General features: G+C 41.7%; 2 protein-coding genes across 6 annotated transcripts; both read left to right on the top strand.

Moving 5' to 3' along the window:
- The first annotated feature begins 289 nt into the window (after window positions 1-289).
- On the top strand, window positions 290-8,997 carry LOC133477055 (recombining binding protein suppressor of hairless-like). 2 transcript variants are annotated; one of them, XM_061771335.1, is made up of 11 exons: window positions 290-548; window positions 980-1,018; window positions 1,552-1,647; window positions 1,726-1,891; window positions 2,600-2,774; window positions 2,848-2,985; window positions 3,109-3,221; window positions 5,575-5,715; window positions 6,027-6,182; window positions 6,282-6,385; window positions 7,701-8,997. In XM_061771335.1, the coding sequence occupies exons 1-11, from the start codon at window positions 529-531 to the stop codon at window positions 8,047-8,049; spliced, it is 1,497 nt and encodes a 498-aa protein (XP_061627319.1). In that variant the 5' UTR covers window positions 290-528; the 3' UTR covers window positions 8,050-8,997. The 2 variants fall into 2 exon arrangements, with proteins under 2 accessions (XP_061627319.1, XP_061627320.1); XM_061771336.1 differs by lacking the exon at window positions 290-548 and adding an exon at window positions 555-760.
- Window positions 8,998-9,123: 126 nt separating this feature from the next.
- LOC133477054 (stromal interaction molecule 2-like) lies at window positions 9,124-23,188 on the top strand. 4 transcript variants are annotated; one of them, XM_061771331.1, is made up of 12 exons: window positions 9,124-10,205; window positions 12,867-12,997; window positions 14,674-14,785; window positions 14,855-14,966; window positions 15,038-15,153; window positions 15,505-15,682; window positions 15,767-15,944; window positions 16,035-16,196; window positions 16,808-16,908; window positions 17,031-17,284; window positions 18,493-18,676; window positions 18,773-23,188. In XM_061771331.1, the coding sequence occupies exons 1-12, from the start codon at window positions 9,986-9,988 to the stop codon at window positions 20,238-20,240; spliced, it is 3,216 nt and encodes a 1,071-aa protein (XP_061627315.1). In that variant the 5' UTR covers window positions 9,124-9,985; the 3' UTR covers window positions 20,241-23,188. The 4 variants fall into 4 exon arrangements, with proteins under 4 accessions (XP_061627315.1, XP_061627316.1, XP_061627318.1 ...); XM_061771332.1 differs by having other exon boundaries at window positions 12,867-13,080; XM_061771334.1 differs by lacking the exons at window positions 18,493-18,676; window positions 18,773-23,188 and having other exon boundaries at window positions 16,986-17,120.
- The last annotated feature ends 4,414 nt before the right edge of the window (window positions 23,189-27,602 follow it).

Here is a 27,602-nt window from a genome sequence, read left to right as displayed (position 1 = left end):
TTTCCTTGTTTGTTTAGATGTTGCTACCGTTGTGAGCAGCGAGCCACTGAGACATTTAAGCGTCCTCCTGTGTTCCAAAACGTCTCCATGTTTGCTTCATTGCTGGACACAGCGTGGGAATCTATCAATCTAAATGTGGACTAGTGCACTGTAACGTCCTTGAGAGGAAGAAAAAAAAAAAAAACGAAAACCCCAGACGTGTGACTTGTTGATGGTCTCGCGATAGCAGCGAACACTCTCAATGGGTGTCTATTGTGAGAATTTTCCAGTTCACGCGCGACTTGACAACTTTCCCACGCCTGTTGTTTGGGCTCCTCGTCGCGGTTCCTGCCTCCCTCTCTTTCTCACCCTTTTTTTAAAATTGTATTTTTGCTCTCCCGTCTTCCCTGAATTCGAAGCAAACTCCTCGTCCGGCCTCCAGTCTGGTTCCGTGGGCCCCGGTGGTATGGTAACAGCGGGCTCGGCGTGGGGTGCCCTCAGGAGGGGTCTCGCGATTGTTCGGGGAGGGAGGGGGGCGTTATTTGGAAAATGGCGCCCGTCGTCACCGGGTAAGTAAGTCTGGGTATTGTAGCGTCAATGTTTATTTTCTTCGCACTAGTTTAGCACCGCTTGGTTGGCGTGCACTGGACGAGGTTCCCCGAGCCCCAACAAAGTTGCGGTGCTTTGGACCTGAGTCCGGTTAGCCGGTTGTCCGAACTCGAGCTCACTTTTTTCTGTTTGTACCGCGAGACGTTCACTTGGATCGTGCATGGATGAATATGTATTAAGTCTCTTGACAGTAAAAGCTTTTATATTGACTAATATGTAAATTTACCATCTTTTACCATTTCTTGCGTATTTTGTGTGATTCGGTGCCTTTGTTGTTTGTTTCCTAACATATGTTTACATGTGAAAGTATTTTAATAGTGTCACTGCATGCATTGTAATTCCATTTTTTCCTAAACTACATTGACCTTGCATTCTTCTTTTTGTTTTGCAGGAAGTTTGGTGATCTATGTCAACCTCAACGTTTAACAAGGTAAACATAAAACACATTCAAAACTTATTTTTATGGTTGTGTTAGGCAGTGGTGTAGAACTGAAATGCGTAATAATGAGAGCTGTCTCTAATATTTTGTTGACCTCATGTACAGTTACGTTTCAATAAATTCGAATATGGTAGAAAAGGATTTCCGGACTCATACGTGAAATAGATGAATTTAATACTATGAAAATACTTTTTAGACGGTAAATTCCTGCCGAATTTCTTCATTTAAAATCGTTTTCCTTGTTTGTTACGTAATGTTCTTGTTTCTTGAGATGGTGAATTTTTCTTATTCGTTTGCTATAATCATAAGCTATGATCATCAAAATTATTTCATACATATTGAAATAAATCGTGAAACATTTCACTCAGAGTGAGTGTAGTGCATCTCTATAATATGAGTTTCCCCTTTTGAATTGAACTGCCTAACTAAATGAAGTTTGTTTTGACACTATTGTAATTTATTGAGATGTATCTGTAGCTGCATGATTGGTGAGTGTACACGTGTTAACTCTGTCTTCTTTTCAGGGAGGCAATGAGGACGTACTTAAAGGAAAAAGACGATCAAACAGTCCTAATTCTGCATGCAAAAGTGGCACAAAAGTCCTATGGCAATGAGAAAAGGTGTGTGTGTGTGTGTGTCTTTTTGTTCTTGGTTTCACAGAGTATGTAGTTTTTTGATGCTTGGTTGGTCTTGTTTAGGTTTTTTTGCCCTCCGCCATGCGTCTATCTGCTGGGCAGCGGCTGGAAGAAGAAGCTGGAGAAGATGCAGAAGGAGGGCTGCACGGAGCAGGAGGCTCAGGCCTGCGCCTTCATCGGGATTGGCAACAGTGAGGTGGAGATGCAACAGCTCAACTTGGACGGGAAGGTGAGAACTCCATTGTGCCGCTGAAGGTGGAATACACTGGAAGTGCTATAAATACATTCGTACGATATGTATTACAGATGCATATTGTTACTTATATGTAGTATGGTTTAAATTTAGTGGGACTTATTTGTGAAACATTTAAAATCCAGTTTGGACAATATCATGAATATTATTTAGAACAAGTAAAGGCACGCTGTATGAAAAGCCGCTATTTGAGGAAATAGTTCATTTGCAATGAGTTGATTTAGCAAAAAAAAATGTATGTCGGCATCTAATACACCAATATACATTAAGAACACATCCTCCATCTCTCTGCGCTATTTCTATTTGTCTGTAAATGCAGTTTTATATTTGTAGTCAACCTGTATGTATCACTTGCATTAAAAACAAAGTTATACTCATTCCCGACATTTTTTGTATTATTGTTCTGTACTTTTTATTGATTTTGACGAGACGAGAGTGGCAAATTATGATAAAAACAGCTCTTGGCATGATGCAGTGCAGTTCTATGCTAGTGCAAACTGCAACCATAATAAGAGTGTGAGCATTATTTATAGCATATACTGTACCTGTTACAACATTTTGTGGCCGATGATTTGACTTTTAAGGGGAACCAAAACAAACTTTATAATTCGGAATGTTCCCAGAACATCATGCTAGGTATCACTTCTGCCGAAGCAACTTTGTGTTTTTGTTCCCGACGTTTAGAACTTCTGCGCTGCTAAGACTTTGTACATCAGCGACACAGACAAAAGAAAACACTTCATGCTGTCTGTGAAGATGCTGTATGGCAATAGCGCAAACATCGGCGTCTTCCTCAGCAAGAGAATCAAAGTCATCTCCAAGCCTTCCAAGAAGAAGCAGTCCTTGAAAAATGCCGACTGTGAGTGTCAACTTTTTGTTTGGAAAGAATTCGATAGAGTTCCTATTCTCATCTTTGCCACTCCGTCTCGCAGTGTGTATTGCATCGGGAACAAAGGTAGCTTTATTTAACCGCCTGCGATCACAAACAGTCAGCACCAGGTATCTTCATGTGGAGGGTGGAAACTTTCATGCTAGTTCTCTGCAGTGGGGGGCCTTCTTCATCCACCTCTGTGAGTGCTACCGTACACCCAGAATTGTCACGTTCTCTTAATTGTCTCCGCTTGCTCTTTTCTCACGTCGTTCTAGCTCCTGATGTCACACATCATAATGATGCTTTCTCTCCTTTTGTTCAGTGGACGACGACGAATCCGAAGGGGAGGAGTTCGCCGTGCGAGACGGCTACATTCATTACGGCCAGACAGTCAAACTGGTTTGCTCTGTAACTGGCATGGCACTGCCCAGACTGGTATGCATGTGACTTCACATACATTCTATGGACAAAAAGAATCGGGTCACCTTCAGAAAGTCAAAACGGAAGACAAATTATTTTAGAAGGTGCCTGCCTGGTCATTTCTGTGCATTCATTCAGCGGAATATTTGTGAGGTCAAGCGCAGTCAGCCTGGCCCTTAAGTCCAACTGAGGTTGGGAAACAATCTCCATCTTGTGCATCAAAGCTAGGATTGTCCAACATATTTTGGTAAGATGAGGATTTAAGCACTAGAGCTCCCCATTTTTATTTATTTATTTTTGTCAGAATGATGTTTACAGTGGTGAATAACTACAGTAATCTACCATTCAGGATTCTCAGAGGATTTTATGTCTTATTTGTATTTATTTATTTATTTTTGGGGGAGGATCAGGCAATTTTTATAGTTCGTCTATACTATACTGATACGATACTTAGTGTAGCATACTATTACCCCTCATACTCGCATTTCAGCACCCATGGATTTACCTACAGTATTTGTATATATTTGTTTAAAAAAATTTAAATGTTTAATTTTTTTTCGGGGGGAACCAACCCCGAAAACACTTACTGGCGGTTTATCCCAGCTTATTCAAGATTTTTTGGGGGGTAAAAAAAACCCAAAAAGTTCCAATGCATTTACAACTCCAATTCCAATGAAGTTGAGACGTTGTGTTAAGCATAAATAAAAACAGAATACAATGATTTGCAAATCATGTTCAACCTATATTTAATTGAATACACTACAAAGACAAGATATTTAATGTTCAAACTGATCAACTTTATTGTTTTTAACAAATAATCATTCACTTAGAATTTTATGGCTGTGACACGTTCCAAAAAAACTGCGACAGGGTCATGTTTACCACTATCACCTTTTCTTGTAAAAACATTCAATAAACATTTGGGAACTGAGGACACTAATTGTTGAAGCTTTGTAGGTGGGATTCTTTCCCATTCTTGCTTGATGCACAGCTTCAGCTGTTCAACAGTCCGGGGTCTCCGTTGTCGTATTTTACGCTTCATAATGCGCCACACATTTTCAATGCGAGACAGGTCTGGACTGCAGGCAGGCCAGTCTAGTACCCGCACTCTTTTACTACGAAGCCACGCTGTTGTAACACGTGCAGAATGTGGTTTGGCATTGTCTTGCTGAAATAAGCAGGGGCTTCCCTGCTTGGAAGGCAGCATATGTTTCTCTAAAACCTGTATGTACCTTTCAGCATGAATGGTGCCTTCACAGATGTGTAAGTTACCCATGCCATTGGCACTAACACAGCCCCATACCGTCACAGATGCAGGCTTTTGAACTTTGAGTCCATAACAGTCCGTTCTTTTCCTCTTTGGCCCGGAGGACACGACGTCCACAATTTCCAAAAACAATTTGAAATGTGGACTCGTCGGACCACAGAACACTTTTCCACTTTGCGTCAGTCCATCTTAGATGAGCTCGGGCCCAGAGAAGCCGGCAGCGTTTCTGGGTTTTGTTGATAAATGGCTTTTGCTTTGCATAGTAGAGTTTTAAGTTGCACTTACGGATGTAGCACCAAACTGTATTTACTGACATTCGTTTTCTGAAGTGTTCCTGAGCCAATGCGGTGATATCCTTTACACATTGATGTCGGATTGTGATGCAGTGCCGCCTGAGGGATCCAAGGTCACGGGCATTCAATGTCAGTTTTCGGCCTTGCCACTTACATGCAGTGATTTCTCCAGATTCTCTGAACCTTTTAATGATGTTATGGACCGTAGATGATGAAATCCCTAAATTCCTTGCAATTGCACGTTGAGGAACATTGTCCTTAAATTGTTAGACTATTTTCTCACACACTTGCTCACAAAGAGGTGAACCTCGCCCCATCTTTGCTTGTGAATGACTGAGCAATTCAGGGAAGCTCCTTTTCTACCCAATCATGGCACCCACCTGTTCCCAATGAGCCTGTTAACCTGTGGGATGTTCCAAACAGGTGTTTGATGAGCATTCCTCAACTTTCTCAGTCTTTTTTGCCACCTGTCCCAGCTTTTTTGGAACGTGTTGCAGCCATAGAATTCTAAGTTCATGATTATTTGGTAAAAACAATCAAGTTTATTAGTTTGAACATTAAATATCTTGTCTTTGTCATGTATTCAATTAAATATAGGTCGAACATGATTTGCAAATCATTGTATTCAGTTTTTATTTATGTTTAACACAACATCCCAACTTCATTGGAATTGGGGTTGTATAACGGACATGAATTATTCACAGCCCGGTCCCTATCCCCCGCAAATAGCAGGGGTCCACTATACTATACTATACCATGCGTACTTAACGCAGCACATGTGCTTTTTGTTTGGCCCTTAATCTTTCAGGTCATTCGCAAAGTGGACAAGCAGGCCGCATTGTGGGAAGCAGACGATCCGGTGTCGCAGCTCCACAAGTGCGCCTTCTACCTGAAAGACACAGAACGGATGTACCTCTGCCTCTCACAGGATAGAATCATCCAGTACCAGGTAGGCAGCTAAAGCGATGCACAGAAGTGGGTCAGAGATAAAACTAATTGTGACGATTCAATGTGGATCTAATGAAATCCGAATGAAATGGCAGTCAGCACTTCATGGACATTACGTACTTACTCCTGACTAATTCTCGTAATTACATTCACTACAAAAGGGTTTATTTCTAATCCTGTTTCCCTCTAATGCAATATATATACATATATATCCTCTTTCACAAAGTAGGCTTTTTGCTTTCCACTCTGCTAGTAAGATTGAAGTATATTTTTACATGTAAACATTGGGCATAAAAAAAAATGTTGGTTCAGGCTGCACCATGCGTCAAAGAAGCAAACAAGGAGATCATAAACGACGGCGCGTGCTGGACGATCATCAGCACCGACAAAGCGGAGTATACGTTCTACGAGGGCATGGGCCCCGTCACCACGCCCGTCACGCCTGTGCCTGTGGTGGAGAGCCTGCAGGTACACACACACACAATTACACACCTTTTATTTGAACAAAGTGCTTTTTGTTGCCGTTAAATATTTTTATTTTTTATTTTTATGGCTGTGTTAATTCAGTTAAACGGTGGAGGAGATGTGGCCATGTTGGAGCTAACCGGACACAACTTCACCCCCAACCTAAGGGTGTGGTTTGGAGATGTGGAGGCTGACACCATGTATCGGTATGTGAATTGTGATTACGCATTTATACTACTCAAAAAGAAAAAAAAAGTTTGTGATATTTGGCTTTTGGGTAAAAAGTCAGGATGAACCTAAAATTCACTATAACCTTGACAGGTGACCTAAATTTGACCTTTTCTAATCTTGTGTCTGCACATGTCCAACTGTTGAATATTTTAGTACTTTTTTGTACAACTTGCTATTTTCTAACAAGGAGCCAAATGGCAAAAATTCACAGCACTACATTTCCTGGTTAAATGCACCCGATGCACGCAGGCAGGACTTGTGTGTTTGGGGTTAATTTCCGGTCGGCAGATCAACGCGTTGTGACACTGACAGAGTCAAAACTCGCCGTTTGCTGGAATTTTCGGTGAATGACGAATTAGCTTTCAAAACGCCGCAGTTATCCAAGTAATGGTGAAGCGATCGAAGGATCCATAACTGATCTAATGAGCCATTTGCAGTTTTCATGCTGGTCCATGTGTACGACTTAATCTTTGAGACACTCAACTCTCAGCTCAACTTTATTTAGTGAGCATTTTCAAAAACAAACGCAAAGTGCTGTACAAAAAGATTGATTGTCATTGTATGGTGCAGACACGATGACTTTGAGGTGATGAAAACACAATGGATATAAAATAATGATAATGACGAGCATACAGTATAGCTCTCTCCTCGTCTTGGAAAAGTCAAAACTTTGGATGCCATCTCTAAAAATACCAGCGCAGAATTATTGCGCAAAGTTGTTACACAACTCCAGGTTAGCACACATTTCACAACTGGTGTTATTTTTCCGTCAGATGGCGTCACAGTAGCTTGTAACATATTGACAGCGGAAGCTGTTTTGCCCTCTGATCTTTCCACCGTGCTTAATGCGTTGCCGTGAATTTGGTCATTGAAGAATTCCTATTCAAACAGTCCTCATTAGCATACTGTTCACATTTTCACATCATGAGAACAAGACAACGCCTAACAATTAATCAACAGTGCGTCGCCGTTTGGAGGCTCCAAACAGGATGTTCTCGGGGGAAGTGGCGTCTGAGTCTAGATGTCTAGATAGGACATGCTAGCAAATGTTCATGGATCAAACACCTGGTGAGAATTTTAAGACAGCCTGTTGTGCAAAAAGTCCTGAAACGCTGAACAGTCGGAAATATGCATTCAAAAGTTTAACACGGGTCCAATTAAGTTCACCTGTCTGTAAAGGTTTTATATCGTAAGCCCAATATCCCTCACTTTTTGTGGTTAGTGTACGCGGGCGTTTGTGTAGACTTGAATACCGACTTAAAGCTGTGCGTCGTCCGTCCATCTTCCAAGGTGCGGCGAGAGCGTCCTGTGCGTGGTGCCGGACATTTCGGCTTTCCGAGAGGGCTGGCGCTGGGTCAGGCAGCCCGTCCAGGTCCCGGTCACGCTGGTCCGCAACGACGGCATCATCTACGCCACCTCCCTCACCTTCACCTACACCTCGGAACCAGGGCCCCGCCCCCACTGCGGCGTCGCCGAGGCCATACTGAGGACGCACGCTGCCTGCTCCGCCTCCTCGGCGGCGGCAGCAGCCCACACTTCATCTTCACCCTCGTCCTCGCTGGGCGGGCTCACGAGCGGCCAGGGGGCTTACAGCAGTCGTGACTCGGGCACCTCGTCAGCCGTGTCGGTGTTGTCGTAGTGATAATCGCGCCGAGCCTGTTTCCGAGGCGGACCTTTGAGAACACTTGGACTGAAGAGAAAGTGTGGGGGGGGGGTTGTTGTGTGATCAATAAATGACTGTCTACCCCCATCTAGTGGACGACTGTAGACCTACCACACGCCTCATTGAGGACGTTGAACTCCAGACAAGGCACCTCTTCAGATTCTCGTTTTTGCTTCAGAACTTTCCTAAATGAGCGAGATTACCCGGAAGCACTTGGAGGATAAGGGCACTCGAATTTTGAAAATGTCTAGAAAAGTTGCCTCCATGCAGAACATTAGAACAAAAAAATATGCTTCAATAATTGTAAGACTAACATGACTATCCGTACAGGGAGAAAAAAAAACAGCTTTAAAGAAAAATATTTTAAAATACAGAAACGTGTGAGGAGAAACATTTTCAAGTGAGAGCAAAAGGACAGAAAATTGAATAAGAAAGGAAGGTAAAAATTTGATGCTGTCGTTTAGGAAAAGCTCAGTCAGATTCATTTCAACATTGCGGTCCTTTCCTACGTTGCAAAGGCAGCGACTTTTTGTCTCTCCTTGACCTGATGACATATTCCAACAAGGGCTAAGGAAAGGTGAGGAGATTGGACTTTCCGAAGAGGATTTGCCTTTCAGCGAGACTTTTATTCAACAAGAGCCGTTTCTGCAGCGGAGGTCATCTTCCATTTGTTGTGTGCAAGGATGCAGTACAAAAGATTGAACTGTCTTATTTGTATTCCTATTATATTTTACAAGCTTTTGCCGAGGTACAATTTGAACTTGCTCGACATAGAAATTTAGCTTTTTTTTTAATCTATAGTTAAATGTGATTTTGATTACGTTATTTAGCAACAGAAGCAGGACAACGACGTATTGGAAACACCTCGGTATGATGCAGTTACTGCAAACTATAAGCAATAATAAACATATTGTTACATTGAAACCTCTCTGACTGTCAGTCAAAACATAACTTTATTGTGATTGTACAGGCACCTCCGGTAATGGATCGCATCTTTTTTTCGCTGCAGTGTATTTTGTTTTCTCTGTTGGGCCATAACTATTCCAAATGCATGTAGAATGCACGACTCAGCTCAAGCCTGCCGGGGCCCTATTGGGCATTTTGATTTTGGGCATGACTGGGGGTCAAAGCTGTGCCACTATTTTTAAACCGGGAGCCAGATTGCTGGAGCGAAACCTTACACTTTGTCAGGCTACTGTTAGCACGGGTGTGAGTCTGTTTGTGTCCTTTGCGCTATTAATGTTCCTGCATAATCATTTCAGTTCTACAGCCAGACTCGGTTGTGGAGGATGTGTGCTTAATTTGACCATATACACACGCACGCACACACATGTAAGCAGTACCACCAACACGTAGGCAAAAGTTAACTGGCATAGTTTGACGATCTGTGAAAATGTCATGACCTCTGTCGTCCTATTCCTGTGCTGATCTCAAGCAAAAGCTTGAAAATGGAGACGTCCTTTTTTTTTTTTTTGTATTCTGAAAGCAAACAAAACGAAATCCAATCTGCATATGGATGTGGTGGCATCAAGTGTGTAAGACATTTTTTCAAGCTCTGTTGTGAACATATTTGGGATGGGGGTTAGTGCGTGAGGAAACCTAATAATGTGATGAGACCCTCTTGCTGGAGAGAGAAAGAGAGACATCTTGAGGTCTTCACACATGGGAAAGGGGACTGAAGTACTGGATTTGCGTCACCGTACACACACGGAGAACGGGCACAGAACAGATTGCAAGTGAACGTGAGGGAAAAGGATTAAAGACGCCAAGTGCTCGTCTTCCTCCTCTTGGATGTTTTACTGCTGTGTGAGCAGCACATAAAAGTTTGTGATGTAGCAGTCACTGGAGGAGCCATCCTAGACTTTTAAATGGATGCAATATAATAACCACTATTTTTGGGGAATTACACTGCATGCTTAACAATTTTCTAGGCTCTGTCCAGTTGCCTTCGGTACTTGAGCATTCTGTTCATCCCACAGTCCGCATTGGATTTTTGTTTTCAGGAGTTTTTCAACTGTCAAAAATGCCGCCCATGTTCCTGTTTTTATTCCTCGTTTTCCCTGCTGCCGCTCTTGTGGTCGCCGGTGACCTGTCGGGCTTCCCGATTGGGGGCACAGGTTTCAATCCGGGTGGTAAGCGCACTAAGTGCATCACACTCAACATATCTCACAGGGTGTGTGTGTGTGCATGTGTGTGCGTGTATGTTAATTTGGGACAAGACTTGATAAAACTGTAAATTACTGATGTCACCATTAGGTAGACCAACTAAAATACAAATTGCACTTTCTCCCTCACAAAGCCCCTTGGGGGAAGAACAAGCCCGCCAACTCTTTCTTTCTCTTATTTTTTGCCTCCGTCTGTCTTTTATTGGCTTGTATGAGTACAATCCGGAAGACATCAAGTCAAGGATATGTTGTTGTCTTCAGGAATACCTTTATTTTCTGGACTGTGACCGTCTTAAATTGTTTAGAAATGTCCTCCTATTAATTTTCTAATTGTAAAATGTTTCACTTTGAAATTAGGCAGGTGAGGCCTAAGTGTGTTTTATTGTCTTCTGAAAACAAGATGGTCCTATACTGTACAGACACATCATTAATATTTCATTACCATCCAGATTTCATCAGCAAGCAAGGGATTGTTGTCCTTGCTTTTGTTGTGGTGTATGATGTTGAACTGAAGGAAAAGATGATTTAACAAATGCTACCTTAAGTTGGAGCCATCAGAATTCAGCGATTCATCGACAACTCACTTTGGAAAACAAACAACATTTCCCCATTTTTTTGACACGTTATGGACCAAACCAGTAACTGAATCATAATCAGTTTATAGAAGAAAGGTTAGGCATTTGCAGCTGTAGTAAACTAATTAACATAGTCGAACCTAAAGCAACCCCAGCCGTGTATACTCGTATAAACTGTAAATTAGTAGCCCTTCGCACTCATCAATACCCAAGAAGTAGCTCTCGGTTTCAAAAAGGTCAGTGAGTACAACATCAATCCCTCTCGTGTGATAAGTGCATAATTGTTGTTAATTTGGTTTTGTTTAATCATTTAAACAATACCAAATAAAACAACAATAATCTCTTAATAAACAGTAAAAAAAAACTAAAAACATTTCGCAATAAAGTTAATGATAATCCAGGATATATTTTCTTCCTATTAATTTATTGAATATTTGATAGAATGATGCAGCACGGTGGACGACTGGTTAGAGCGTCAGCCTCACAGTTCTGAGGTGTGGGGTTCAATCCCCGTCCCCCCCTGTGTGGAGTTTGCATGTTCTCCCCGTGCCTGCGTGGGTTTTCTCCGGGCACTCCGGTTTCCTCCCACATCCCAAAAACATGCATTAATTGGAGACTCTAAATTGCCCATAGGCATGACTGTGAGTGCAAATGGTTGTTTGTTTGTATGTGCCCTGCGATTGGCTGGCAACCAGTTCAGGGTGTACCCCGCCTCCTGCCTGATGACAGCTGGGATAGGCTCCAGCACGCCCGCGACCCTAGTGAGGAGAAGCGGCTCAGAAAATGGATGGATGGATGGATGATAGAATGATCTATTCTAAAAATCTTTGACTGATATTTGAAACTCTGAAACACTTTTTTCTGTGCATCGTTTAAATTCAACACACAGACATTGGTAATATTTGCAGCATCTCTGGCACTTGCTCGTCCACTCGTTTTGACCTTTTGACCTTTTGACTTCTCGCGCCCCAGCTGTCTGAGTCACAGCGACAAGAAAAGGCTCGTGACCTGGATAAAAACTCTAAGCTGTTGTATAGGTCATTTTCCCGTACAGTCTTCTGTATTCGGAACCCAAATTGGAAACACACTGCAGTTCAAATCCATTCCAAAACAGTTTGTTTTGACATGATGAATGATTTACCAGATTAATATTCAGCATATACAGTATTTATATATGACAGTCGAATAAATCTGTTCCACTTACAACACAATATAACAACTCCCGCCCTAACTTAATTTAGAACAATAATTAGGTTCTCACAATTAAAGATTTACTACTAAACATAGTCCCTGACTTTAATATATATGTATATATATATATATATTTTTTTTTTTAAAAAGAGAGCATTTTATTGGTTCTAAACTGTAAGAACAATAGACAAAATGAATTTTTTTTTTTTTACACTGAAACAAATCCAAACCAAAGTGGACAATCTTACTTGTTTTTCATTAAAAAAAGAAAGAAATCTGTCTGGATTTACAGTAATGGAAAAATTATTTAAACTGGGCATTTCAAGAACAAAAACAGGACAGTCTCAGTTTGATGAACTAAACATAAAACTGCAATATATTATTGCTAAACTAAAGAAACAGTCAATCCATTTTCATATTTCATCCTTCATTGATATTGATTGATAGAACGTTTTACTATTTCGTTTTATTATTATTCTAAAATCAGGAACCCCCACCCCCCCAGCTGTGTTGTGATTGCGGTTGTTTTATTCAAGTGTTATTTTGTTGAATTATTTTGACTTTGTTTTGTATTTAGTGTGGTATTTTGGATTGCCCAATCTGTTCGAATAGGATGCCCTCACAAATGACATAAATGACACGTAAATAAAGAATTTTTAACTGAGCATGCAGTAGAAAACGTTAAGAAATGACAAACGTACAATATAACTATTTCATACTGAAACACAATGTAGTGCCGGTCTGAAAAAGAGTAGGAAGAAGTTCAAACTTCCAAATGAAGCACGTACTGAATGAAATGTCAAAGTACTGTACACAGTATATTAGTAGCAGTGTAATACATTTTCGCTTTGGACCCATTTAGACCCATGCATGGTGGTGTCGCCGCCATGTATGAGCGAGGCCGATCGTTACAGCCTGGAGGCTCTGCAGAGCATCCACCAGATGATGGACGATGACAAGGACGGAGGGATTGAGGTAGAAGAGAGTGTGGAGGTAAAATATTCTCTTCTTCTTCCTCAAATGTCCTCGTCGGCTGCAGGGTGGCACGCAGGATCAAATCGGTGCAACGACAACAGGTGTGTTGTGGCTGAAGAAAGCGTTGAATGGATGGTTGAAGGATAGCAACAGTTTAACTTGGCTTTTGGCGCGCTGTCAAATGTGTTTTGCTCTGATAGACTTGCACTAATAGGATTTTGCAGTACGCAGACCGGAGCCATCTGCACTTGCAGATCTCAGTTCATTTTATGCAAAACTAAAAACTCAACTGTATAATTGCTTTTGAGAAGATGTTTTGATAGAAACAAAATGTTACAACAAAGTTTCAAATAAATGATCTGTTGGCCCAGGTTTAACAAGTTACTGATGCAAAATGTGTGTAACGTTCCAGCAAAACTGGCACATGCTCTCCTTTTTTCTTTTATTTCCTGATGCTCATGCAAATGTTCACACTGACTGATTGGCAATATGCGATTTTAGTGATTGGCCCTTGACCGCCCAGAATGCATTTCTAAGATCCAGTATACATGGCCTCGAGTTACAGTTGCCGTCGAGACGTCAAGGGAGGGACACGGGCTCATCAGAGCGCAGTCCCAACTTCCTAAAATGTCTTCAGTCATCAAGCGAAGCCTTTGTCGATATCCACGGCTACATTCCTGGACACGACGCACACACACACACATACACACACACACACAAACACGTGTTCGCATCCATTCTAAATGCGTACATATTCAAAAGAGCGAAAACCTCTTTCCATCTCATGTAGGACACCTCCAAGCATACTGTGTCTTGGAGAGGTTTAAAAACTACATGATCCTAGGCTAAAATTGTGTTTTCCAGTGAATCAGTGTCTCTTCCCTGAGTCATCGCCTTCCCGTGGCGGAGGGGTCTGTGTGTCCCCGTGATCTGAGGAGTTAAGTTATCTCGAGGTTTACCCAGGGTAAATACCAGTTGCCTAGCCCGTGAATATTCTCCTTCATCCAGGTCGTTTCATTCTCGATCACAATTGCATAAGCGACGTCAAAATAAGCAAGACAATGTAGAGCAAAAGCATTATGGTCACATATAACATGAACGGCGGAATGCAGAGGTGTTGGCTCAAGGTGAATTTGAATGATTCACCAGCCAAGTGTACAATACATGCAATGTGTCGGGCGGCGACGCAAACTCTCAACCTAAATATACACAGACTAGAACATTAAGAATACACTTTTACATTGACATCAGGACATGTAGTTGGTGAGCAGGCAGGTGGTCCTTACCTGGTATGCAAATAACAGTCTTTCATTTGCTTTTTTAGCTCCATGTAAATGGAAATAATTTTGCCAACACTGTTGTTTGTCCCAAAAAAAAATCAAAAACTGCACAAAAATAAAAACTACGTGGCATTCTCACTCAGAATGTGGGGAACATAATTTGCCAAAGTATTTTCGAGTTGGTAAGTAAAAAAAAAACAAAAAAACAAGTGATCCTGAAGCAGAAAATGTTTGCAATTGATAAAGTTCATACCTACAATCCAGCTGGTCAGATTTTGCACGTAAACTGTTCTTTGATTTGTTAGCGAACGGTAGATTTTCCAAGGTTCATTTTAAACCAGTTGCTGCTGACTCCATAACTTTGCATTTGGAAAAAATTATTTTGAATCCAAGTCCACTTTTCCTCTCCTGTAGTTCATCATTGAAGACATGAAGCAGCAGCAGACCAACAAACATAGCCACCTGCATGGAGAAGATCAGCACATTACAGTGGAGGAGCTTTGGAAAGGCTGGAAGTCATCCGAAGGTGTTTGTCCAGGCGATTAAGTGTGCACCAATCCAAATATTTGAAACTTCTCTACGTCTCACTTCCTAGTTCATAATTGGACCCAAGACGACGTTATCTGCTGGCTCAGGGAGTTTGTCGAGTTGCCGCAGTATGAGAGGAACTTTAAAGACTTCAAAGTCAATGGAAACACGCTCCCAAGGTGGCAATATTCTGCATCCAAGCAAATGTCTGAAAACAGATTGGAAAAACAAGTCTTTGTCTTTTCTGTAGGATTGCAGCCAATGAGCCTTCATTCCTGAGTGGCCAACTGAGAGTTCAGGATCAGAGGGACAAACAGAAGCTCAACATTAAAGCTCTTGATGTAGTGCTGTTTGGACCGCCTACGCGTAAGGACAATTATTGAATCCTTGTCTCTTTTAACATAGTTCTAAAATTGTTGGGTTGTTTTGTTTTTTTTTTGGGTGGGGGGGGGGGGGGGGCAGCTAATGACAATGATGATGCTCTAATTGATTTTTCAGAGATTTTGCAAGTCCTAAATGATCAATGTCTGGATCAATAAACCCCCAACTCCGGGGTGCACGATTGTATAACTTTGCGGTAGATTAGGACAAGATAACGCTTCATTTCAGCTGATATTGACTATTACGATGTCGCTAAGAAGCAATCAAGCACTTATCCAAGATACATGAAAAAGACATGATTTTCAATCATAACTATTCTTTTTGCTCATACTGCAGGCCCCCCTCACAATTACATGAAAGACCTGCTGCTCATTGTGTCAGTAGTGATGGGAGTTGGAGGCTGCTGGTTTGCTCAGGTCCAGAACAAAACCAGCAAGATCCACATCACCAAGATGATGAAGGATTTGGAAAGCCTGCAGAGGGCTGAACAAAGCCTCCTAGACATGCAGGAACAGTAAGGAGTTAGGGCAAATTCCATTGTCTGCATCACCTAGAATCGATGTTTTCAAAGTCACTTTGCGGCTTGTGTCATATTCAGACTGGAGCGAGCCCAGGAAGAGAAACGCAATGTGGCAGAGGAGAAGCAAAACCTGGAGGAGAAGATGCGAGACGAGATCATGGGGGCACAGGAGGAAGCCCACCGGCTGCAAGAGCTGAGGCAGGGGGCCGTCAGTGAGCTCAGCCGCCTCCGATATGCAGAAGAAGAACTTGCGCAGGTACTGTACATGCGTTGGCTTATCAAAAGCACAATTTTTCGGTCAAATTTATAACAAACCGGCAAAAGCTGATAGATATTATTGCCTCAGGTCCGTGGAGCACTAAGGCAGGCAGAAAAGGACATGCATGCTTCCTGGACCGCCTCAGAAGTCCTCCAGCATTGGCTCCAGTTGACACATGAAGTTGAGGTCCAGTACTACAATGTCAAGAAACACAGTGCTGTATTACAGCTTGCCATTGCCAAAGAAGAGGTGATGTATGGAAAAATACAGTATATAACTGTAGAGGTGTGTCAGAAAGGTTCCAGGATTGCTGTCACAAAAGACATATTGTACTTCAAACCCTAACTTCAAACTGTGACTTTTCCCCTTCAATGTGGACCAGATGATCAACCAGCACGTCTACAAAGAGATCCTACGGCGTTTTCTTCATTCCGTGTGCGAGAAAACGCAAGCGTTGTGGCAAGACAACTTCTGTGCCTGCTCACAATGTCCTGAGCCTCCAACGGTTCCTGGCCGAGAAGAACGTCGCCGTCCTGGAGCCACCTCTCTATCACCCCACCTGGTTCTGAGCCATTGTTTCCTCTTTCCCACGCTCAAGGCGTCATCAAGAGGAAACCGTTTTGAAGACCTGGCCCACATCAAGATGGCCGTGACGATGGATCTGTGGAGGATGTCCGAAAAATCCTCAGAAGAGGACGTGAAGGTGTTCCAGAGAAGACTGGGAATAGTCCATTAGACTCCAGGGGCGTTACTAGTTGTGAACCCAGTACTGGAACCTTTTTGACATACCTCACAATGTTTAACAACTAATAGTGACTAAACATTTCAAGCTCAATATCTGTTTGCATGCTTTCATTCAGGCAGAAAAGATTAAGAAGAAGAGAAGCTCAGTGCTTGGGACTCTCCACGTTGCCCACAGTTCATCTTTGGATCAGGTTGACCACAAGATTCTCCAGGCAAAGTGAGTCACTTAGTAACAATAGTTATTTAGCTATAATTACTTGACTTGACTCTACCAAAATAAATGTGTCTCTCCAGAAGGAGAAGATGAATATCGTACTTATGTCTATCTATCTACGAAAGGAATGCCTTGTCAGAGGTAACGGCATGCCTGCGGGAGCGTCTCCATCGCTGGCAACATATTGAGCGGATCTGTGGCTTCCCCGTCATCAGGAATCCTGGCCTCACCAACCTCACCGCTCTGCTCTACTCAGACTCACTCGCTGCGGGTTTTCCCAGAGTGCCTCAGCCATCTTGCTCATGCCACAGCTCAGTTCATGGGTCAATCGAGGACCTGTTGGAAGCGTCTACCGCGGCTGTCATATCTCAAATTCCAGGTGAGGCACCGGAAGATTTTCTTTTCTGTCTTTTGAGATGGAGCGGAGTGCCGCCACAAGGCAGGAAAACCACGCAATCGCTTAACGCCCCGCACTGTACGGGGTGCCGAAAGATGGCTGACATTGGCCCATACGTTACATCCACTTTTCACCCCCGCCCCCTCCCCCACACACACACACTGACAATTTACGGCAAATGAATAGGTTATTTAAATGTTAAGGGATAATGTGGTGCGAGTCGGTCATTCATTTGAAAAGTCCACCGACAGGAAGATCAAAAGTTTCTAATCGAAAGTAATGTCGTAAAAGTAAAATCCGAGCCCTGATGCTAAGACTGATATTGTAACCTAGAGTACTTTATGCTAGCTTGCTTGCTAGCGACAGTATTTTAATACAATGAACAAAACCACTCCTTAGTTTCTGTTCAGAATTTGTGCTCACTGCTTTTCAAATTGTTTAAGGAACAAAGTTTCAAAAAAAATAGTCCTTATTTGGAAATTATTGATCTTAGTCTCGTGTGTTTTCAGAAAATGTTAATCACTTTTGCTGTGTCAGCTGATGTGCATGATTGTCTTGTTTTTCTCAAAACAGAAAGATAATTTGCTTGTTTTCACAGAGGACTCAGAATGTCAGAGGAAATGTCTGAAATCAGAGGATATGGATGTTTTAAAATAATAGTTCAATAGGTTTGAAAACCCTTTCACTTGCTTTCCATTTTGTGTGCAATAAGCATAATGGCAAGAACCATATTTTAATTTTTTTTTTTGGTGTCCGGTTTTAGACAGTTCGGCCACTACAGAGAGGAGCAGTTAAATACTAGAGTATGATTATCTGCTGATAAAAGTTTGTTTACCCCTTAGCAATTCTTCCACAGCCAAAAGTCATGTTAGGTTGATTTCCAGCCAGTTCCCTTGACCAAGGTTCTGAGACACGCTTCTCTTGCTCCCCAATACTCCTCTAGGATTGGTTAAATGTAGTGAACTAATTTAGCTGTACATTGTAAATGTAACAAATAAAATACATTTATATTTGTGAGTTTAAAGCAGTGGCTTGAATGTGATGGGTAGGAGTAGTAAGTGCTAAGGTTGTAGTGGAGTTCTGATGCTGTGTTTTAGATGGCCTTCGTTCTTTTTGTGCCTCTTTGTGATTGATCGATCGATTGATTAGTTTTGCTGTTTGGTTTACATTTTGTCTTACTACGGTTCCAGGTGCTCCACTTAAGAACTCTCCTCGAACCCAGCTGTCTACTATACGCCGGTCACGTCGTCACGGTGTCACACAACCACCAACCACTCTGATCTCAGCAGATCCTGACCTTCTCATCCCAATTCGAGGACCCCATCCTTGTTACAATGAGGACGATGGAGTCTTTCGTAAAACCATAAAGAAACAGTAAGTGTCTGCCCCATTTGTGTTCCATTAAAATATTTTGAAAACTCTGATTCATTCTGTCATTCTTTTTCTTTCCCTTGTTTCACTTTTCAATAGAGACTCCCAAGAAAGGTTCTCAGATTCTGACCATTGCACGTCACCTTCTCATAGCAAAATGTACCCTTGTTCCACTGCTGATGCCTCCCACAGAAAGATCTATCATGATGAAACAGAACCTCTTGCAGACAGGTCTGCGACAAAGCCTGTGAGTAAAGAATTGGGAGCTGAAGTTGAATCTCCAATTGGAAACATTTCTATGGATGATCTTGAATCTCCTGTAGATATTTCCTGCAGGAAGATGGCCAAAGATAAAGTTCTGGACAATTCTTTGGAAACTGCTTCAATGATGATGTCAAAAGAGGGGTCTTTAATCGAGGCGTCATTCAGGAAGAGATCCAGAGATAGGAGTGAAGTTGCGACAGATTTTCTAATTAGAAAGATATCTTCCAATGAATTAGGTAAAGAATTTCCACCTCGGAAAATAGACAGAGATATAATAGAAGATGTTACAGCAAATCCATCGAGAAACATACCTAAAGATCGAGGTGATTTACCACTTGAAGTCCGGAAAATTGTTTGGGATGAAGTAGAGGCAACAGAATTTGGACATAAGAACTTATCAAGATGTTTGCTGGGTGCTTCGGTAGACAGTGCCTCAAAGAACATACTAGAACGTTCTGAGTCTCCCTTTGACTTAGTAGCAAGAAGGATTACAAGAGACTCAATGGGAATGTCCCTGGATGGAAGTTCTAGGCATCTTGATTCCCCTTTGAAGGGAATAGCCAAAGAAGACAAAATGGTTGAGGTGCCTGCAATACCCTCAAGAAAAATCTCTAAAGAGGGGTATTTTGCAGACACTGTTTCCATAACGGCTGTACCCAGAGAGGAAACAGAACAACATTTGCAACACACATCTTCAACAGAGAAGCTAGAGATCGGTTCAGAACCGCCAATAAATAGGAGGCTATGTAAAGAAGAGTGTGAAGTACCTCTCAGAAGGAGAACACCTCGAATGCCAAGTGATGACCAGGTTTCACAAGAAAATACTCCCTGGGATAGAGTTGAATCACCTCCGGAAACACACCGTCCTCAAGTAGTGAGGGAAGAGTCCGAAGATTCCGAATCAAACTCGGCCCCAGGTGAAACTGAGCAGCCAGACCTTACAGTGAACGCCCACGTGCCGTGGAAGTCATCTGCAGATATCTTCGCAGCTGCTCCACTGAGCCAGCTTGTTTATGACGGAATCCTGGAGAAGTCCTGCAACCCCTTGGCAGCAACCCCATGGAGCCTTTCTGCCTCAACTGCCAACCATCCTCAGTGCTTCCCCAGGGTTCTGGCAGAGTCTGAGCAACTGGTGGCACCAGCGAGAGGAACCTACCAATCTCCGGCATCCTCCTTTGAAGCTAAAGATGACAGAAACAGGGATAAAGAGAAGAGCAAGAAGTCTTTGAAGCTGAAAAATCTGTTCAAAAAGAAAAATGAGGCAACGACAGAGAAGGTACAAAGTGGTCTCCAGAAACTTTGACGATGGATTGAGCATACTTGTGATGGATCCTTTTTTTCCCCAGTTTTACAAATGTACTCATCCCAGTGTAGATTTCATTTTAAGGTAGTCCTTTAAAAATTATCTGTAGAGTCACCAATCACAAAACATCCAAGAGATATTATTGCATTGTCTCAAATTGTGGACTCCAATCAAGTAATTGTCTTTGATTTGAAACTAATAAGCACCTAACTCCCCAAAAAGGCCTCCTTTTTCCCCCTCAGGAAAATTTACAGATTTGACTGTATTGACTTTGACTGGCCGATGAAGTGACTTGGTCATTTCATAAACAGACGCAAATGTCCCCGCATGTGGACCATAAAAAGTTTACTGCTGAGTCCAGCTGGACTCCATGGCGGGTGCCTGGGCTGCTTTGAGGGGCAACGATAGCGCACTCTAGATTACCAGCAGCGTCCCCGTTGCAGCCCTGAGAAATTGTGTGATTTTTTTTTTCTCCCCCCCCCCCCCTCATTTCATATGTGTGCCGTCGGTATCAGAGAACAGAATCAGAGAATTATGTTTCAGGTAGCTGAGCCCCTTCAGACTCGTTCTGTCCGGTCTTTCTCGGTACCCTCAGCCCTAATAAACGCTGAACCCCTAATAGAAGCCCCAAACTCTGCACTTGACTCAACTGCTCCTGCCACTACATCAGGAAAAACTTTTATATTTGAAGTAGTTTTGCTTTGTCTTTCTGTCAAGTCTTCTGGTTGATACCTCGGTACATTCAATGAGGCTGAAAGAGATGAGAAAGAGCTCTTTGTGTGTGTGTCTGTGTGCGTGTGCGTGTGTGTGCCAAGGCCAAGGATTTATTTTGATTAGAAATCACCATGAAAACATCTACGTTTTTACTACAGTTTGTAAAGCAGCCATCAGTTAGTTTTTTCTTGAGCTCATTTTGGCTCTTTTATTTTTGTGCATGAAAAGGAGTCAGATTATTTTTTTTCTTAAGACTTGTTATTACTACGTAATGCACCGGTAAAAGTGATTCAGGTTTTTTAAAGACTTATGTTGCAGCTGTGAGGCACAAAGGGGGAAGAGGTCTTTATTTTGCACGTCAGGCTCTTTTTGACACGGTGCCTCCGTGCTTGAACTGAGGTGCGTTCACACACACACATACACAAAAAAAACCCAAAAAGCCTGTAGTGATGCATTCAATTTCAATTGGAGAAATTAACACATATACAAGAATACAAAATCGTAATTAGTAAATACTGTTATAAATAAAATATGTGGTGTGTGTGTGGACAAATATAAACACAATAACAACTTGTTTTATGAATCCTCGGAAAAGTATTACTTAATCCTATGAAAAGTATTACTTAACAGTCATGTCTCCCACACCTATATTATGTCATTGGAAAAAAGGTTATTTTCTTTGGGCTTTCAACAATGTTTATGCTTTGATGATTGTTTTGCTGTTGATTAAATGTAATACGCCACAGTATTCAACCTTTTCTAGCTGTGCTCTGAAAATGTCTTGATATTTTAATCAATTGCTGTGCGTGATGCTATCACACAATTTTACAGGTGTGTGGTTAGGCAGAATAAATACTGGATTTTCTGTGTTTCATTGACTTTAGAGTGATAAATTATTGAATGAGGGCTGAAGGAGTAAGAATACAAATTTGAGCGAGTAGGATGGCCTCGAACTGCTCCCCCTTAACACACCCATGAAGCATTTCCCCCGCTTACTGTACGTAGATAATAATTGTATTATTTGTTTATTTATTTGTCGCTTAACTCGGGAGGACCTTCCTGGTAACACATTCTTCATGCAGCTGAAACGGTACTGCCACGAACCAAATGTTTATTTTGTGTTAAATGAAACCCAAAGGTCATGCAGGCCAGTTTGGTCTTACTTTTGAACAGATCAAGCTCGGTCAGATCGTTTTTCTTGGTCAGAGCAAGAAGGATATTATTTCTGTATCATGTGGTCATCCTTGAACATTCTGACATGTGTTGGTTATCCATTTCTACTAGTTTTCCTGCCTGTGTATCAGTGATCAAGTTGGAGGGACTACACATAGTTTAATAGTTAAATAAACGGATGTGATGACACAAAAGTCTTAAATGTTCAGCATATATGAATCTGATCATCTTCGGGTGCCCTCAATATTATTGAGAGATTCATTCATTCATTCATTCATTAATGTAGTTAATTCATTGCAAGGACACTTTTACTTCATCATGTTTTTTTGTTTTGTTTAAACAATTACTTGTGTGTAGAGTGTCCAATATTGTTTCATATTTTAATGGAAGCAGTTGCATTGATGACTCTGTTTTGGTCGTTACAACCCGTCATAAGTGCAATTTTAACCAACATTAGCACTATTAAGGCGTTTTATTCCGCAACCCAATTATGCGGCTGCGGCGGCTCGGCAGTTTAAATCCCGACTCCGATTGTCCGCGGTCGAAGTGTCCTTGGGCAAGACACCCGACTCTAAGTTGCCTCCGGGTTGCCATTGTCAATGAGAAAACTGTTCTCAATTGCCTTACCTTGTTAAACTAAGAAACATATTAGAATTATTTATTGCCAGAACAAATGAAGAAAGGAGCACCTACACTTTCGAATAAACACAGTTTCCTTTCACCACAATCACATTTCTTGATGCTTTCCCATATGTAATTAGCATGAAATAATTGTACATGTTAAATGAAAACTCGAAATATGTATGTTATTGAAGGAGCAATGTGACCTTCATTGTTTACAAACTTAATCAACTTGAGCGTTAATTCGTTTACTGTACCCATATTTGAGACTTCACCATGATGTTTGACTGATTGTTTAGAAATAAGATTCAACTGTTTATTTTCATTATAACTTTCTTTGTTTTGTTATTTGAGTGCTACTACTCTGACTGAACTATACAAAGCCAATTGCTGCTTCCTCACACTTTCTGAAAAATAAACATAGTAATTTCATTTGAAAACGTTGTGAATGTCCTCCATTTTGTCACTTTTGTGCATTTTTTCCAAGCCGTTTTGAATTACTGTGTTGTTTTGCAACTTGCACGTCATGCAGTGCAAGAGATTACATTTTTTTTACATTTCTGCAAAGAAAAACAAATGTATATGTAATGCACACAATACCCATCATTTTATTATTTTTAATTAGATATAATAGTGGTTTATTATTTTTTTAAATTTAGAAAACGGATGATGGTATATATTTAAGTTGGTCCAAATGTTGATAGATCCATGCATTATTTGTCCACCAGGGGTCAGGAGTGTTTTATCGAACCTGCTAATGGTTACTGTTTGGTACAGGAAATTTGATTTTGTCTGACTTTCTTTCTACCAGGGGCGGGCTAGTATAACATATATATAACACATAATAAAAAATAAAGTGGGGGAGTCTAGCGCGACGTGGTGGTGGTGGGGGGAGGGGGGCTGCGATAAGCCACACTGTACCTGTGTTCACCTATCACTGCCTACGCTGAGCCAATCAAATATCGGCCACGTGGGTCTGTCCCACCCATTTCCTTGGCCGCATTTATTCGGTGGTGGTTTGTGTTTAGCAAGACAATTAAAAAGGGTTGGTTGCCAGAACGAGCACGAGCAGCGGTCATACTTCGCAAACACAAAAGAACGACTGCTATAGTGGTAAGTTTGTAAGTGTGTGATAGTTTCGATGACTGAAAATGCTTATTTGGCTAATGTTACTTTGTTTGCTAATTGTGCAAATTCCCTAGCTTGGCGTTAGCTAGCCACATTAGCCACTGCAAAATTAGCGCCATTCATGACCAGATGCTTCTTGAATTTGTCAACCTGCTTTTTGATAATGTCATCAGGTTGAAATCAATCTGTTACTGTCTTTGGGCTGACTGTGATACTAAATTAATATGAATGAATCAATAGTTTGTGTGTGTCCATGCCCCATCCTGGCATCAGTTAGAATATTCCAGTGTGTATTTGGCCTGCTCAACTTGAGGAAAAACTGCAATGTGTGCAATATTGTGACCCTTTAAAATTGAAATAAAATAAAAATAAAAATAAGATAATTTGAGCGAATTGTTTATTTCAGAAGTCACAACTGGCAGCCCTTTGCATGAATCTGTAGGCAAGATGTAGCTCTCAGTCTCAAGACGGTTCCTCATCATCCTCAGCTTTGATTGACATTTTTAATGTTCTTTATTGTGGTCATTTCAGTGAGTCACATACAGTACAGTGCTCGTGCGTGCGTGCTTTTTTAAAAAGCCTTTTCACACGGCACGCCGTAGACGAACCCATTCATTGTCTTCCGTGTTGCGTTGGGGCGCCGACGGAACGTCATGTCAAATCGCTCGTGATGCTCGAGTTTGCCGTTGCGGTGCCGCGCATTGAGTTGAAAAATGTTACATTTGAGACCAATAGGAGAGTGATTTCAGAGTGCTAACCACAGATATGAATTGAAGACTTGATTGGAGCATCCGTGCCTATGTGTCGGCCATGTTGGTGGGGGCAACGTCTATCAAAAGTAATGCATGCACATTGAAAATAAATCATAACCTGGTCATTTTTCAACCGATTTTTATGAGGTTTACTTTTTTGTTAGTGTCAAAGCATGTGCAATTAATACAGAACATATGAAAAAAGAGCCCTAAAAAAATCTTTCCTATGTTTTTCCCAGTTCCCTTGTGATTGTACGGCATTGCGTGGAACCGTTTGCAGCAAAATGTGCAAGTCCTCCTTTTTATTTTGGTTTTCGTGCAGTCTACAAACCAAAAATGCGCTGACACTTTGCCCGTACTAGTTTAGCGTCGCCGTCAACACAGAGCTCAAAGGCGTGTGTTTTAGCTACCTGTTATTCATATCTATAGTGCGAACAGCAATAAACCAACAAGCGGGAAAAGCATCCATGCACCTTCCTGGTAGGCCACTAAGCAACCACTTCCAAATAAGGGTACGCTTGCACCGCACGTATCTTGGCGAACGATCCTTTTCGAGGATGGTAGACATAAAACCAAAGAAAAGGAGCAGAGGTGGTTGTGAAAATGATATGAGACTGGCACTTGCCAAGGTGAAAGGCAACAGCAAAACTCACATTCAATCACATTAAATTTTCATTGAGTTCTGTTTTTTTTTTGTGTTAAATTCATGTTGAGTTGGTTTTGTTCTTTGAACAGAGCAATTTAGTTTGTAACAATTACGAAGGGTTTGGTTGATGCCTGTATGAAATTTGTAGGGTTCAGTAGCAACAACAAGGTTAAGAACCACTGTCATAACATCTTATGCAGCGGTCAAGAGTCAATCTAAATTAGCTCAATATACATAATCCATAATCCGCCTCGGGATCCCCCACGGAAGAGCTGGATGAAGTGGCTGGGGAGAGGGAAGTCTGGGCGTCCCTGCTAAAGCTACTGCCCCCGTGACCCGACCTCGGATAAGCGGTAGAAAATGGATGGATGGATGGATACATAATCCAGATCAGTTAAAATAAATGACAATGAAGTTATGGTTAACGCATAAGCCAAGCGCAGTGCAGCTAAATGAAAAGTGACAGGGCGGCTACCAAAGTCCAGTGTGATCCAGTGATCTACATTGATGACTTTGATTCATTACCACTGACCAAACAGTAAAAAGTGGGACGCACAGATGCCACTGTTGGCCGCGCTCCAGACACTCCAACACACACACACACACACGCACACACACGAACACACACGAACACACACGAACATCCCTTTTAATGAGGTTCCCTGATAACAAAATAGATTACTAGGTCCTCACACTCAGTATGTTGCAGTCCATCATTTGCCGGACACATTCGCCATGCCCCAATAGCAAAGTTCGGCACAGACTTGACAGCTCAGTAACTAACCTTGAAGTCGACTTCAATTTATGATGAAGAATGACGATTTTTAATGTCTTCCAATCCACGCTCAATAAAAAATGCCCCATGGTTCTTGCAGGAAATATGAAACTAAACTTGTTTTTTCTGATAAATTGTTGGCTTGCTTCTACTTTGAGTGCTTTGCTCCTCTTCTTTGTCCAAACATGCCCTTGAAAATACAACATATTTAACCCCGAATAATGAGTTCTTTTTTAATCCATTCTGTTGTGTTTTTAAGCCTCAACAGACCTGAATCACACAATGATTAATTCTAAAATCTTACAAGTGGAATTTGTAGCAGGAGAGCTTTGCAACACACTGGAGCTACAGTGCTCTCACAGTAGCATTACATCAATACACAATATTATGTTTGCAATGATACATTGCGGTTTGGCTTATTCTACGTGGCCTTGCGAGACAGCGCTTGAACTCGAAGTCAATTCCAAAGAGGTAGCTACAGAGAAATTATGTATGACTGAATGGAGTCTGGAGAGTCATTGGATGTAAAGCTAAACTGTGCTGAAAAATTTAACGTCAGCAATGCGAGGCAAGCTGCAAGAGGCTTTTAAAACATGTTTGTGTGTGTGCGAAGGGATGCGTCCTCAACTGTAACGTACATTTGTCTTTACACTTCTCTTGCCGTCCCGGTCCATCGTGTCATCGAACAGATTTGCGACTTTGCTCCCCCACCTCCGAACTCTTCTGCAGCAACAAAATAAGCAAATAAAAACAGAGGAGTGGGCACAGGCTATAAATATTTCAGGCCACTTGTCAAATGTCATCCGCACGGTCGAGCACTGGAGCCTCGCGTTGGTGCATGTGTTAGAGTCACATTGTTTCCTGACACTCCTCAAGAAATTGAACCATAATACTTGTCTTATTTCACATACCCGTACTGAATGATTTCATTGTTAAAGTCATTACATTTTTTGTATACATTTAATATGATTGATATATTAGATTATTATTATTATTATTATTATTATTATTGTTAATATTGTCAATACTGTTGCTTTAGAGCTCAAACAAATCCCGTCTTTGCGTGATTAAATCCCCAAAGAGCACAGAGGTGGCCAGTGTGCCTGCAGGTCAGTCCAGCCGCATCCAAGTGAAGAACAGGAAGATTCCCGATGAGAGCACATCGCCGTTAGTGTGGTCGGGTGAGTGAAATGATTGCGACTGGCTGAGGAGTTATCCTTCGGAATAGAGGAGAAACAGATGCGGAGTTGTCGTTTGTGATTAATTGTCGGACGCTCAGCACATATTTTCATATGAACCACATCAAGGAGAGTCAAAGCAGCCATCTGTAATTGATGACAACAGAGAATTGTGCAGACAGTCTGCATGAGTGCGAGAAGTTGGCGCTTCGTTGCACTTGTTTAAGAGAAAAAATGGCTTTAATTTCAGTTCTTTAACAAGGAGAGCCTTAATGCAGCCCAAAGGTCATTAAGCTGGGGGGTTTCAAATGAAAAGCCTTCAGCTTTGTGCGTGCGTGCACTTTTCTGTTAATTGTGTGTTTCACGTGCAGCATC

Source organism: Phyllopteryx taeniolatus, chromosome 4 (assembly GCF_024500385.1).
Source record: "Phyllopteryx taeniolatus isolate TA_2022b chromosome 4, UOR_Ptae_1.2, whole genome shotgun sequence".
NCBI lineage: Eukaryota > Metazoa > Chordata > Actinopteri > Syngnathiformes > Syngnathidae > Phyllopteryx > Phyllopteryx taeniolatus.
Note: the sequence above shows the minus strand (reverse complement) of the source record. Positions and strands in the feature narration are given on the sequence as shown.